This window comes from Malaclemys terrapin, chromosome 3, assembly GCF_027887155.1.
Source record: "Malaclemys terrapin pileata isolate rMalTer1 chromosome 3, rMalTer1.hap1, whole genome shotgun sequence".
Lineage (NCBI taxonomy): Eukaryota > Metazoa > Chordata > Testudines > Emydidae > Malaclemys > Malaclemys terrapin.
In genome coordinates, this window is record NC_071507.1 from 163,345,861 (window position 1) to 163,361,595 (window position 15,735).

Consider the following 15,735-nt stretch of genomic DNA (forward strand, 5'->3'; position numbering starts at 1 on the left):
TATGCACTTGGCTTACAGAGGTGTAGCGCATCAATGGCTTCCCTGACTTCAGTTGGAGATGCAAGTGCTTTCCACCTCCGAACATCAGGTGGAAGGTATCTGGACATAAAACAGCATTCACACCATCATTGTGATCCACTTATTCTGAACAAAGCTAAGCATAGCTAACGTAGTGCTATATTCCTCCCAGTGTAATTCCACAGTGTTCCTGCTCACCTTTCAGTAGCAAGTTTGAAAGATCAAAGCATTGGCTCTATGACCTCTTGAACTGCTAATCTACTATCTTGCGTACAGGCTTGGGAGAGGCTAAGATGATACTCGGTCATGTCTTTGCCAGGCTGCTTCCCTCTCTTCTTGACCCATCTCTCCCAAAAAAACCAACACTGCTCCAACAACTGAACCGCCACAGCAGCGAAGACAGACACACACAAGAATAACAACAAATACAGCTTCTTGTTTAGAAAATCTTATTAAAAGTCTCTTTAAGATTACAAAAGAAAGTTCTTATAAAAAGGAGAGGGCATCATTCACCTTTCTTTTAACTTTTCCTTATTTACAATCAAATTAATGATTCATTGTAGTGCAGGTTGACAAATACTAGCGATCTAAAGAAATACGCTGCAGGGAGGTAAGGTAGACCATATTCTGGCTTCTCCACAGTTACCTTCCTGAAAAAGTATCTATACACAGCAGTGCTTTACCAGTTCCTTGTTTTGTTCCAGTCCATCTTTCTGTCTGCAACTCAAAGCAGACATATGAAGTTTAATTTTGCAGCCTCTGTTGGATTCCAAAGAGTGAAATGGCTGGGCTCTTGGCCACTAGACTCTGTTCCATTGCTTTGTGCTATGCATGCACTTGGGTATACAAAGTGAAACTCTACTGATAAATTTTATTTAAGTTGTCTCTGCTGTCCACTTTGCTGCAAGACCGAACAAGATGATTGATGTTTTTCAGACCTTGTGCCTTGCCAGACCTGGAGTAAATGGTGTGAGCAAAAGAGTGACTAGAAGAGAGATGGGAAAAGGAACTGTAGGAGGGCTTGGTCAGGCCTAGTCCCTCCGCGGGGCTGTGGGGTATCCCACCGCCTCTCAATAGTTCGCTATGGGCCCAAGCCCCCAATAGTTCGCTATGGCCCCACGCCTTAAGAAGGGGCTGAGCCAATAGTTCAGTATAAGCCCTGGCCCTAGGTCAGGGCAGGGCAGCAAACAAACAGTTGGAAGTTCAGGCTTCTGAGCGTCTGGTGCAAGGGGGAGACTGCCACCCGTGAGTGGAGTGGCAGGGGGGACGCAGGCCCACCCGCTCCACTGCATCCCAGCCTGGGGCCCTAGCAGCAGCAGAAGACTTGCTGCTGTGTCAGTGGGGATCCTGACCGCAACACATTGACATTGGTTCTGGCCCTGCTGTGGCCAGGCCAGGGTCGGCTGCCCCCGGGCTACTTCCAGACTCCCCTCGTAAGATACCTGGGTTTGGCTGGCGGTTTCCAGCATCATCGGTTCCTCTGGGTAACTAGCGAAGGGTAGGCTCGGCTGCTCCTCAGGGTAGCTGGCGAGGGGTAGGCGCGGCTGCTCTGGCATCTGGCCTCTCTGGCGGCTGGCTTTCAAGGAAGCTCTGCAGTTGGGCTTTTCTACTTCCTGTCCTGCGCCGTAACCTCTGGGGGCGGGCGCAGGACCCCCTGGCTCCGCCCATGTTGGTGCTAGGGGAGGCTCGTTCCTCTGCGGGGCTGTAGGGTATCCCACCACCTCACTACAGGGACTAAGAAGCAGCACCAGAACAGGAAGGAGATGCTCCAGTGTGTGTGTAAAAGTTGCAAAGGGGGGTAACGTTTTTGGTCAAAATTAAAGCTGCAGACAGCAATAATGATGATTTTATGTGCAAGAATGTGAATGAAATGGCAGTCTGGCTTGCAATTTCTATTCTGTCCTTGCTTGTTTTTTTGAAATTAGACACGATGACCCTTCTATTGGATACAAGTCGTGCCACTGTCAGTTTTTAGGCATAGAATACAATGAATGGATTCAATTTTCACAGGGTCATTTTCCTTTTAAAGAAAAGATGTATGAATTTGGACGGCTTGAAAACTTGTCTGGCAGCTAAGTATATCCGCCACAGTGAAGAATTTGTGCCACCACACTCCTTAAAATTTAAATGAATAATAAAACCGTCGTGTACTCTTTGTGCATTGTATTTAATTTTAATGTTATCGGTCAACTCTTTTTGAGCTGTAAAAAAGTGCTCTCTCCTGGTTTTCTTGTACACCTTGTTTCTTCCTGACCCCTCTCTCTTCTTCATGGTGTATTTTCCTACATTGTATTTCATCATCTTAACCCTTCCTTTTTTTCTACATTGTTCCGTCAGCTTCATCTATATTTATCAGACACATAGATGAAAATGATTTATTGGGGAAGAGTCAGCATGGTTTTTGTAAAGGGAAATCATGCCTCACCAATCTACTAGAATTCTTTGAGGGGGTCAACAAGCATGTGGACAAGGTTGTGTGATGGATTCCACTGTGGTGCCACCTGGAAGTGGGGTAACACTGAGCCACCGACCCACCAGGCTGGGCTCCCTCTCAGACAGTACTGCTGTAACAAGCTGCAAAGCCCTCCAGCCTGCACTTTGACCAGCATTCATACAGGTAGGGACATACCTAGCTGCAGTCACATCCAGGCTCTCTGACCAGCCCCTGAATAGGAAGGCAACAGCTATGGTAACTCCCAGCTCCCCAGGCATGCATCCCCTCTGGAGTATAAACCCAAAATTATACTGTCTTGTGCTGCACAGGGAACTGTACAGTGTAAGCTGATAAAGTTTTCTTCCTTCCTCAGTCTGGAGAGGAATAGGCAACAGCCTTTGCCCATTGAGTTATGATTCCCATATACTTCACTCTAACTCACTGGTTTAGATAAAGCAAAAACAAATTTATTAATTATAAACGATAGCTTTTAAATGATAGCAAACAGATGAAAGCAGATTACCTAGCAAATAAATAAAACATGCAAACTAAGCTTAATATACTAAATAGATTGGATATTAATTAGCAGATTCTCATCCTGAGAGATGATACAAGCAGGCTGCAGATTCTTAAGGGGCTTACAGCTTGTAATCCCCAGGTGTTTCATTCACGGGCTAGAAATCCCTTTAGCCTGGGCCCAGCACTTCCCCCAGTTCAGTCTCTCTTCCTTGGGTGTTTCCAGGAGTCTTCTTGTGTATATAATATCAACGTTAAGAATATGGGGTTCAGTGTCGCTGGGTGATCCAGTGGGTATAGTGCACTTAGATTTTCAGAAAGCCTTTCACAAGGTCCCTCACCAAAGGCTCTTAAGCAGAGTAAGCTGTCATGGGGTAAGAGAGAAGGTCCTCTCATGGATCAGTAACTGGTTAAAAGCTAGGAAACAAAGGGTAGGAATAAATTGTCAATTTTCAGAATGGAGAGAGGTAAATAGTGGTGTTCCCCACGGAGCTGTACCAGAAGCGGTACTGTTCAGTATATTCATAAATGGTCTGGAAAAAAGGGTGAAGAGTGAGGTCGAAAAATTTTGCAGATGATACAAAACTACTCAAGATAGTTAAGTCCAAAGCAGACTGCGAAGAGTTAAAGGGTCCTCCCAAAACTGGGAGACTGGGCAACAAAATGGTAGAATAAATTCAGTGTTGATAAATGCAAAGTAGTGCACATTAGAAAACCTGTAAATATATAATCGAGTCTATGTTAGCTGTTACCACTCAACAAAGAGATCTTGGAGCCATTGTGGTTGGTTCTCTGAAAACATCCACTCAATGTGCAGCGGCAGTCAAAAAAGCTAACAGTGTTTGGAATCATTAGGAAAGGGATAGATAATAAGATAGAAAATATAATATTGCCTCTATATAAATCCATGCTACATCCACATCTTGAATACTATTGTGCAGATATAATCTCCCCATCTCATATGTATGTATTGGAAAAAGTATAGAAAGGGCAACAAAAATGATTAGGGGTATGGATCAGCTTCCATACGAGGAGAGATAAGGCTGGGACTTTTTAGCTTGGAAAAGAGACGACCAAGGTGGGATATTAATAGGCATCATGTTTAAAACAAACAAAAGAAACTATTTTTCCACACAACACAGTTGAACTGTGGAACTCTTTGCCAGAGGATATTGTGAAGGCCAAGACTATAACAGGGTTCAAAAAAGAACTTCATAAGTTCATGGAGGCTAGGTCCATCAATGGCTATTGGCTAGGATGGGCAGGGATGCAAAGCCATGCTCTGAAGTGTCCTTAGTGTCTGTTTGCCAGAAGCTTGGAATGGGCGACATGGGATGGATCACTTGATGATTACCTGTTCTGTTCATTCCTTCTGAAGCAGCTGGTGTAGGCCACTGTTAGAAGGCAGGATACTGGGCTTGGATGGACCATTGGTTTGACCCAGTATTGCCATTCTTATGGTCTTATGCTAAACCAGAGACCTAAAATGAGGGGCCCCATTGCCAAGAGCAACACCCCGGCAAGAAGCCTAGCACTCCTTCCCATGTGAAAGGGAAGGGTAAGCTGGTTTCTTTACCAAAATGTAGTTCCTGGAATCTACATAGGGATGTTGTCTCTGGCTAGGAATTTGTCTGACAAATATGGAAGAGAACATATTCATTGCATGGATGGTAAGAAGACTCTACTAATTTAACTTTCTCTCATCTTTTGTGGTGCTTCCCAGAGCTAGCTCCTGTGCCAGCCCTCGCATGCTGTTTAAAGCTGTTCCCAGCAGCAGCCATCGCAGAGTAAAACCGATAGGTCTTTGGCAGTTGTATTATTGCCCACATCATTTCTGAATAGTTGTAAATTAACTGAAGCAGCTGAGGAAAAAAGAATCTGGGTGTCATTGCGCACAACTTAATAAAGACATGCTCCATATGCTGTGGTGGTCCCCCCCGAAAAGTGAACAGTGTTAGACTCCACAAGAAATGGATGGAAAATATGGCTGAAAAATTAGAATACTGTTGTATAAATATGTGCTACACTCATTTGGAATGCTGAGTTCTGTTTTGGTCACTCTTTTTTTGAGAAAAAGAGAAGAAGCGGTTTGAAGACTTGACAGTAAAAATGAATAAAGGAAAAACTTCCATAAGAAGAGACGTTGAAAAGAGGTTAGAGAGGAGACCAAACAAACAGAAAAAAAGGTCATGATGTGCAGAGAAAGTAAATTGTATATTTAACCCTCTCATCTTGCAAGAATAAGTCAGTGAAATTGAAAAGCTGCAAATTTATTTTTTTTATTTATTTTATTTGTACAACAGTTATCCTGTGCAACCCATTGTTGCATAATATCTTTGAGGCCAAGAACTTAACGGAATTGAAAAAAGTCTTCAACGCTTTCATGAATGACAAGGATAACCAGATTTACAACAGTAAAGTTTTTTAAAAAGTAGAAAGCTTCATGATTCGGGTCACTAGCCAACCTCTGAGGAGGATAGGAAAAAAACCTAATCATATGAGTAGGTTATTCCATAATGGTCCCCTGCAGATTGTCTTTAACTTTCCTCTGAAGCATCTGGTACTAGCCGTTGTCAAAAACTGAATACTTGAATACATCACCTGCTGTTTGATCTGGTTATAGCATTCCCTGTGTTGCTAGCTATCTATATGTAAATCTTTAAAACTTCAGCTAGGTGAAGATACAAATTGACAGTCACCTAAAATACATCTTTTTTTTACCTGTTACTAATGCTATTAGAAGTGAGCATTTTAAAAATGCAATATGCTTATCACTGTTTATGCTCTGTTTACTTTTTATGTATTTCTCTCAATGTGTAGAATGGTGATGAATGAACTGACTTTCATTCTCGGGTTCTACTTATTGCTGCCGTGCATTGGTTTCATATGCTGCAGAAGAATGCTGTTTTAAATCATTTCCTCAGCATCTTAAGTTTGTAGAAACACTTGTATTGGTCTTTAAGTTTTGTAAAAGCTTGTTTTTACAAAATTTAAATGTTGGTTCATGTCAGTTCTTTTAAGCCTCTGCAAATTATCCTTCCAGACAGTAAAATTCTGAAAACAGGCTGTATTTTTTTAAAACTCTTATCCTTCATGCAAAATGTCAAAGTTTTGGTCCCGCGCCAAATACAGCATGACTGGCTGCATTTGAATGGTGGCTGTTTTTGAACGGTGCTTGAATGGTAGCTGTCTTAATCGCTACTTGCCTGTGTGCCACATGAGAAAAGCAGCACTCATGAATGATTAGGTTAATTGCCACATGACTGCTTGTTCATGCTTTTTCTCAGAGCACAATTTGACTAAATACAAAAAGTAGGACAATGGCATTATTCCGATACAAACAGAAGATTTAGCATGTCCCTAATGTTTGTATAACTGCATCTGCTGTATTGATCATGTTGGCCTTTTCTAGGCCAGGATTTAAAGGTGTTAACACGTTAGCTGACACTTTGAAAATCCTAGAGTCTACGCTAGATTTTAAAAATGTGTTAGCTAATGCATGCTAGTGTTACACCTTAAATCTTAATCTAGACAACGCTGCTAACTTGTTTGCCTTGTGGTGTTTCTATGCCCATCTCTCTGCCTTAGTGTGACCTTTAGGCATATCACCCCCTTCCTGTCTTTTAGTATCCTTATCAAAACCCACCTCAGGGGAGAACTTAAGCTAATTATTTTACATAATTTTTTTAAAAAGCCTTAACCCCCAAGATGTGTACATAGTACATATTAACCTCTCCAATGTCCCTGTGATCACCTAGCCTCTGCCTCCACCCTCCCCTTCATTTCCTCTGTGGATCTTGTCTTAGGCTATGTCTACACTACACTTACAGCATCACAGGTGTACCAATGCAGCTACGCCACTGTATAGCTGCTCTATGTCAATGCAAGAGAGCTCTGCCCACTACACTTATGCCAGTGAAACTTACGTTGCTCGGGCGGGGGGGGAGAATTTTTTCACCCCCCTGAGCAACATAAGTTTTGCTGACATGGCAGTGTAGACATGGCCTTAGCCTGGGAGCTGCTTGGGGGGTTGGTACTGTGTGTTTGTAGACATAGATATATTTTTTGTAAGAACTATAGCACCATAGATGTACACTGAAGGAAATAACAGATCTTGCCACTGTAAAGGTGAAACTTCGGGGTTTCTGATCTCTGCTGTATTTCTGCATAGTTAGTACTACTGCAGTGTTTCAGGCTGGTACAGATTACCTACTGAGCTCTAAACTGGCGGAAAGGCCAGATTTGAAATATTTACTAGACACCTGAGATACAGAAGACGTGACCTATTAGGTTGAGGAAGATATGAAAGACAAGAATTGAGCTGGGGACACTGGTAATGTCCATGGCAACGCCTTGGTCAGAAGCCCAGGCCTCCACTATCAGGTGAGGAGAAGGCGCCACTCTTGAATCCTACTTGAGGGGTGGAAGGGGGTTCAGTCTCTGATAGCCTTCTCTGGTTAGCAGGCATATGATAAATTTGATACTCTGCTTCTCTCCCCTCCCGCCACCCTAGAATCCACCCAAGTACTGGAAGAGAGAAAGGGCTTCCTACCTCTTCTCCCATCCAGAGTCTCTTAGCTTCTAGGAGAGGGGAGGGGTTCCATTACTCTACCCTGTTCTTATCCTTCCTATTTTGGGTTCTCCCCCGTGCTTGCTTTTGCTCCTGATTTTATGTTGCTGCTTTAGAAAACTATTATTCCTGAATTTTTCACTGCTGTCCACATAGTTGTGAATGACATCAGTGAAACTGATGAGAGCTTTAATTTCTTAGTGCTGCTGCTTGTCACAGATAAGAGCTTCAGTAGGGGATTGGTTTATAATGGTTCACTTCTGGAAGGTTATTTTTGCAACCCCTAAAGGCTAGAACTTTTTTCAAGGAAAGCTAAAATTTGTCAGAAATTGATGTAGGTTCTCTCACCAATTGGTGAATGGATTTTTCAAGCCCTGCTCAGAGACTTTAATAGTAGCTTTGATCATCCAGTATTTGGGGCTCCTGTGGTAGAGGACCATTCTGATTACTGCTCTGAACTTCCTTCTTTCTGTAAAAATTCAAATTCGATTTATTTAAAGACTTCATTTTAAAAGGAAACAGAGTTATGATTCTGGCTTTGACTAATGTTCGTTTATTGGTCCATGAACAAACTAGATCCATGTGGAATAGAAAACACAGTTGACAAACGAATGTCTAAAATTGCACGAAAGACATAGCTTTTCAGTTTAAACCCAATACAATTCATAAGTAAGGCCTTTGAAGTTAGATTTATATTGTAAATGTGATTATTTATGTTCTCTTTTTACAGTATTACACCCCTCTGTGTTATGCGATACAATGGTCAAAGAAAGGAGTTCTTTGTTCTTTAATGTTCCACATTTTTTCTTTAGCTGTATACAAATGACTATAATCTCTCGGGTTAGATTTCAATAATCCTGCTTCCTGGTTTGTGGTATGTGCTTCACAGGACATCCTCTAGTCATGTAACACCACGTGCAAAAGATCAAAATATCCTGTCCTGATGTAAATAGAGGGAGGGGGATAAACAAACACTTACAGTTTAGTCTGTTTGTTATCTAAAACATGAGCTGCCCCACCACCACCCACATTGTCGCTTGAATTCTTTTTGCAGTGGCATAAACTCAAAGAACTAAAATACCAATGTATTTTCTATCTCATCTTTTATTTGTGAGCCTAAAGTGGGGTCTGTATAAAACCTTTGTCATGCTTTTTTCTTTGGGTTCAGTACTTGGCATATAGAAGTTCATATTAATTTAAATGAATAAAGCAAGGGAATTAATATAAGTTTTACTGAACTACAAGTCTTTATTCCATTAGACCAAAGCTATGCATAGGAACACTGCTTTAAAAATTTGAGTCCCAGTATTGCTCTGACCCAATAGATGTGAGAAATTCTATAGTAGGATGTTCTACAAAAAATAATGCTCCTCTGGACTCTTGTAAGCATAATACCATCTGTCTTGTGCCAATAAAATCTTCTGTTCTTACGCTCTGGAGTTTGAATAACTAAAGGTGGAAAAGCTACTCATGCTCTGCTTCCAGTGTCATTTTGCTCCCTCTTCACTTAATCCCAGAGGATATGTCCACATTGCAGTAAAACGCCCACAGCTGGCCTACATAAGCTGACTTGGATTTGGAGTGTGGGACTATAAAATTGCAGTGTAGATGTTCGGGCTCTGACTGGTGCCTGGGTTCTGGGATGCTGTGAGAGGGGAGGATTCCAGATGTAAAATCTACCATTAAAAGCACATTATACTCCTGGGGGAATTCTGTGCCAAAAAATTAAAAATTCTGCACACAATATTTCAAAACTTCATATTTTATTTGTCAAAATAACGCACTATAATCTTGCCAGTTACAATTATTTTGGTAATTTATTTCAAAATCTCTCTCAGCAAGGATGTCTGTGACAATACAGACCAAAAAAAATATTCTGGTAATTTTTTTTACAAATATATTCCTTACTAGGCATATTAATACAGAACTTTGTGTAATTCATTTAAATTACAATACAAAACTGTATTTCCTGCACTTGTCAGAAGCAGTGCAAAGGTTTGGAGGAGTCAGGGGTAACGGAGGAGCTGAGGGAGGGGGAAGGAGCCTAGGAGTGAACCTAGACGGTGTTGGGTGTGGGTGGGAGGTTTTTCTTATGTGGGTGAGATTGTTAGAGTGTTGGGAAGCCTCCCCCATGCAGTCTGGCACATCTGCCCCTGTCCTCTTTGTCCCAATGCAGAGATTACCTCTCTTCACTGCAGGACTAGCTGAATGCAATTCTTTGGCTTTCTTTGTAGCTAGTGATCTGCTTCTATCCCTTAGAGGATGATTCAAGATTTGTCTAGGAGTTGGGTTTGTAGCCTTGGCTGTAGAGATATGAAGAGTCAGAAAATTCTCATCCCGTGAGAAGCTCTCCTGAGCATTAAAATAATACATTTCATAGATCCTTCTTGTAGCAGGCTACTGCTCTATGCCCTTTACCTATCAGATATAGTGTTGAAGTAAGGATGATCCGGAACTGTTATACAATATACTCCTAGGGGAATTCTGCACTTTGCACCCGTGCAGAATTCATGTCCTCCCCACAGATTTTTTCCCCCCCACAGAAAATACATTCTGCCAGGAGAGGTGCTGTAGTGACAGCTTTTGCCCAACAGCTGTTGTGGTGCCAAAAGAGAGGGCAGCTGGGCTCTGGGCTGGAGCAGCCAGCCACAGAAATGGAGGGGGCAGAGGCTACTTCCCTCACAGTGTCCTGCCCATGAAGCCAGGTGAGGAGACAAGGGATATGGGTGGGACAGACAGGGCGTGGTCCATGGAGGTTCACACAGACTGGGTTCAGAGGGGCTGTTGAGAGGGACAGACTAGGGTGAGGGCACAGGAGCTAGTGGGGTGACAGCATTGAGCCAGGGGCTGAATGGGAGTGGCAGTGCAGGGACATGTGGAAATGGAGGAGGAGGCTGTAGGGCCACGTGGGAGGAGAAGTGGTTGAGTGTGGGTGCAGTGACACACTGGAGCAGGGGCAGATGTGTTTGACTGAATGGAAGAGACTAGGAGTTAGCCAGAGTCTGCATGGGGGAGGTTCCCCAACTCCTCCCCCCTCCCCCAAAAACCCATACCCAAGTCTTCCATAATTCTCCTATCCACACACAATAACCCTCCAGGTTCACTGGCAAACTCCTTCCCAGCCATTACTTCCTTCTCCCAGAGCTCCTCCATTACCACAGACTTCCCCAAGCCTTTGCACTGCTTCTGAGGGGTTCAGGAAATATATTTCTGTATTATAGTTAAATGAATTATTACTCAGCTATGTATTCATAGGCCTAGTAAGGAATCTATTTGTCAAGAAACATTTTCAGATTTTTTTTTGTCTGCCTTGTTAGATATATTTGCTGACAAGTATTTGAAATAAATTACCAAAATAATTGAAACTGGTATGATTCTGTTGTGTTATTTGACAAATAAAATATTCAGAATTTTGGATAAATTTTTAATTTTTTGGCACAGAATTCCCCTAGAAGTAGCAGTAGCTACATATCACAGGTGATGGCAGGTCAGCAGCACAAGGAAAGAGCACTGTTTCTTCCTTCAACAGATATTTTCGTATGTTGTGCCACAAGGTTAGGTTCCGTTATAGTCAGTTTCTTAGACTGAGTGCAGGGTTGATTTACCTTTTTAATATACTTAACTTCCATGATCGCTAGGTTTATTTTTCTGTGGATGTGGATTTTCCATTTATCACCATCTATGCAAGATCCTTCCTCCTCCCCACCAAGGCAAGCTTGCTATGACTCCTTCAAGAGCCAGTGAACAAACCAGTCTGGCCACTCCAGCAAAATGTAGTGTCCTTCTCTCTAGGGAGGGAAGTAGTGCACTCTGCTACCCCTCTATCAGCATTACTTCAGCCTGTGCCAATCAGAGAAACAAGGAACTAGCTGCTTTCATTTCAGATTTGGAATGTTTCTGGGGCATGCAGTCTCCAGTCTGTCACTGAACAATTTATTCCCTTAAAATGGCAAAGCATGCTGCTCCACTAGGGATTCCTAGCAACGCTTTTTGTTGGACATGTACACTAGTTAACTTGTTCTAATGCAGGCTAGTTAAAACTAGGGAGAAAAATGAAGAACTACAGAAGAACCTAACAAAGCTACATAACTGTAACAATGCTGGGTGAAATTTCACATGGAGAGTGCAAGACTTTTACAGCTATTGTAGGCAATGAATTCCTCTGAAACTTATCAGTGACTACTGTCCTCTGAACTTTACCATAGATAGAAAGCATGTGAGGAATCTATTTACAGTAATCGCTGGCTCCATCATGCAAACATGTGAAGTCTGAATATACCACCCTTTTTTACCTAGCTACAAGAGAAGACTTTTGACAGGTTAATTTTAAATTGTTTAAAGCTGTTCATTCAATGTAACCTACACTGGCAAGCAAATTCTGTGGATTGCCTGGAATTGTTGACAGCTGCTTGTTTTGTTTGTTTGTTTTTTTTCCCAGTAATTAACAGCAGATCCTTCTGTTAGGAAGGCTGTGGAGCTGTCAGTCAGACACTTTGGATACAAGATCAGTTATTACATCTACAGCTGGGTGAATGAGGGAGACTGTTTACTAATGTGTTCACATTATGAATCATTTTGATTGGCTCAAGTTTGCATCCTTAAGTTATCTCAGAGTTCTTTGTAGCTCCCATCTTATTGTCTATAGTTGACTTTATAGTGGTATTTGCTCTTCATCCTTCCAGGTTTAAGGCAACTCTAGCTATATTTGTGGGGCTCTGTTTGTTTAAATATTTTTTTAAAAAAACCCTTCCTAGTACAGTGGGAAAGCTGTGACAAAAAGGAGGTTGTTGCAGCATGTTCCAAAAGCTCTAAGACTCGGGACAAGTCTGAACACAATTGTCTAATTGAGGGTAGTTGCTCATCTTCTCAAAGGGCTCATGAGTATGGGGTGCTGTTCTTTCACTCCTCCTGTTCAACATGTATTTGGGGTTGTGAGGAGTGTTAGTAAGGAGGTATGGGGTGTGGTGGTTTCACTATGCTGGTGATGCCCAACTGTATGTCTGTCTTGTGCAGCTCAGTGCTTCAGCCACTGTGTTGTTGAGATTGCGGCGTGGCTGAGATAGCTGTCTGAAGCTCAAACTAAACAAGGAGGAGGTGGTGATGGTGGACTGTGGGAAGTAGCCAGAGGAGATAGAAGAGGTAATACAGTCCCCTTTGAAGTAGTATGTTCCCCATTAGCCTGCCAGAGATTGCAACTTGGGTGCATGTTAGACTTCCTTCTGCTGCTCAATGATTATTGCAACAATAACCAAGTCAGCTTTTGGATGCAGACCCTGCTACTGGTATCTATGCCTTTGTCACCTCAAGAATCAACTTGCAATGCACTGCACATGGAACTACACCTTACAGTTATTTGGAGAATTAAACTGGTGAAGAATGCCCGCAGCTCACTTAATGAGCAGGGCATCTTGCGGGGAGTTGCTCCAGATTCCGCATGGCTATCAGCTGTCCTCCGGGTAGAGGTTTAAAATGGTTTTCATTACCTAGAAGGCTGAAGTGGCCTGGATCTTGCCTACCTGAGATCACCTTTCTCCCTGGTCTATGCTATCACTGCTGTGAAGTCAGTCAGCAGTGGCTCTTGAACTGGATCCCCTGTATTAAAAAGAGAGGGGGCTGCTAACTGGGTGTGCTCTGCTAGAACTACACTACCTTGGAACTTGCTCTCCCTCCTGGATCCAAAATGATCTGAACTTGGTGACACTCCATGCACGCACAAAGCCCTCTGTTTGATAGGGATTTGAGTAAGACATAGGGGTGCGGGTTTTTTAAGAGTCTTTTTTTTTTCCCCCCCACTGTGTGCTGTCTGAGATGAGGTTTGATTATTTAAGACTGATGGAATTAATATTTGTATATTCGTATTAATGCTGATTAGTTATCGTAAGTCCAGTTCTCAGGCCCCTCAGAGCTTTTTCTATGGATGTAACTTTCCCCACCCAATGTTAAATCTAAAGAAATCTCTGACAACTTAATCAATGATCGGCCCCCTCTCTGCTAAGAATGCTTTCTCTGACTAATGCTTTTCATCCTAATGCTTGTTAGCTGCATTGTCTTGGAATGCAGCTGTCCTAGAGATTTATAAGTGGAGATGAGGGTCAGTGAGGTAGCTGGTTGATGGCCTTAAAACCATTTTTCAAGGTTTTGATCACACAAGACTAATAGCCAGTGGTGAGATTGGAGCACAGAGGTCATGTTCTCACAGCTGTCGATCGTGCTAAGATGAGCTACTGCATTCTAAACAAACGGGATCCTCTGGATTTGTTCTGCCTCTACCCCCAGGTGCACATAATTCCAGTAATCTAGAAGGTGTATAACTTCCCCTACTGTTTTAACACTTTTAAAAATGTTCCTAAATGCTAACATTTTGTGTGTTTTCATTCATTATTTACAATAGGTGGAATATATGTTGGTAGCTTTTGATCATGAACATAAGAAAGTACGTTTGTCACTAACTGGAGAAGAAGTTCTTTATACACTGCAAGAGAAGGGGGAAAGAGTCAATCCCAAGTAAGTAGCAGTTTCTTTTTATCTCCTTGTGAAAATGCACTATTGTACAATCTTTAATTACATGATCACATATGATTTTTCCCCCATAAGACCCCTGCCTTATTTCAGTACACAGGATGGGTGGTGTTCTGGGCAGGAATCAGGTTTGCGTGATGAAGGAGGTTGTCTGTAGGACTCCTGCCTTAGTATTTGTTGCAGAAGTTGGAAGGTGTGTAATGAATTAGGCAGGGAATTGCAGGAATTAAAAAAAATAAAATAAAAAGGAAGGTCTCACAGTTGAATGTTACCCTGGAGAACTGGATTCTATCCCTACCTCTGCCATGGAGTTTCTATGTGATGCTGGGCAGCTCTTTCTGGCCAACTGAACATTTTGGCATATGTCTAAAATGGAAAAAAAAAAAAAACCCAAAACAAATAAAAACAACCCAACCCTCTGGCAGTGCATCTCAGAGCCTCGATCTACAGACTTCAACTTATGGTATAGCACTGAAAAGCTGTTTAGACATTGAGGCTTCGGGACAGAGTGGGTTTCAGCCTGAGTCCAAACATCTACACAGCAATTTTTAGCTTCATAGTGTGATCCTCGTGAGCCCAAGTATGAATCTGTAGAACTCGGCTCTGAGACTCTCTGCCACAGGTATGGGGTTTTTTGTTTTTTGTTTTTTTTTGCCATGTAGACATGTCCTTAAGTGCATGTTCCCTGTTTTCTTAGTGCCCAACTTGAGATCCTATGGCTGACAACTCAGCTGCAACTTTCCCAAATGGGACTTGTGTTTTTCAATATAAAAAGTGCTATAAAAATGCTGAGTTCTCTGAAAAATCAGGCCTTAGGTGTTTCAAGTTGGGCACCTAAAGTTTAGTTGACACTTGACAATTTTGGCTTTTTTGGGCAATCTCTGTTCCCCATCTGTAATATGAAAATAACACCTAATATCACAGAGGTATTGTGAAGACAAATGTTTGAAGCATTCAGATACCGTAAGAGCACAAGAGAAATGCCCAGGAGGAAATTAATAATTTTGTATTCAGAGCAGTATATGTATGGTATATATTCAATTAGGCCTGGGGCCTCATGCTGATTGAGAATAAAAAAGAATATTAAATGACTGTTCACTGAAAGAGGCAGAGGTCCTGGGGTCAGACCAGGGTTTGAATTAGGGCTACACGTGCAACCTTAATTCTGACTTTTCCTGACTTTTTTGAGTGCTTGACTTTGCAAACTTATTGTTCTTTTAATATAGGTTAATACAGGTTCTTTTAATGCCGTTGGTGCTGCAGCCCAGCTGGCCTCTACGGCCTGGAGCGCCAGCAGTCTCTTTGCAGGAGCCTGCAGCGCACATCCATGCCCTTTGAGGGTCAGCCCAGACTGAGCTGAGCTGCTCCTTTTTATGTCCTGGTTCCAGCTGGAGCATGTCCAGCAGGGACGAGGGGGTGTGGCTTCCTCTGCCCACAGAGTGTGCTTAATGCTTGCTGAACCAGTGTGGGGTAGGTACACGCCGTCACAGAAAGCAAAAAGCACATCTGTGACACCATGGTAAGTCCCTGCTCCAAAGCATGGAGGCACTAGAGCTTCTCAACAAAACAGATGTAAGAATTTTGTAACATGGGCAAAACAGTGTATTTTCCCCTACACTTGATCATGGAAAAAACAGAACAGTTTAGCTGAAACTTTAACAGGAAAAATATCAGCCTC

The 15,735-nt window shown here is 42.3% G+C and overlaps 2 protein-coding genes across 2 annotated transcripts in view; both read left to right on the top strand.

Moving 5' to 3' along the window:
- Positions 1 to 15,735, top strand: part of KLHL31 (kelch like family member 31) — a 265,997-nt gene that overhangs the window by 78,999 nt on the left and 171,263 nt on the right. The gene's annotated exons all lie outside the window — the stretch shown is intronic.
- GCLC (glutamate-cysteine ligase catalytic subunit) overlaps positions 1 to 15,735 on the top strand; it is a 54,492-nt gene that overhangs the window by 6,897 nt on the left and 31,860 nt on the right. The window contains exon 2 of the mRNA XM_054024417.1: positions 13,930 to 14,042. Coding sequence (XP_053880392.1) covers positions 13,930 to 14,042 — 113 coding nt within the window. The remainder of the gene's footprint in view (positions 1 to 13,929; positions 14,043 to 15,735) is intronic.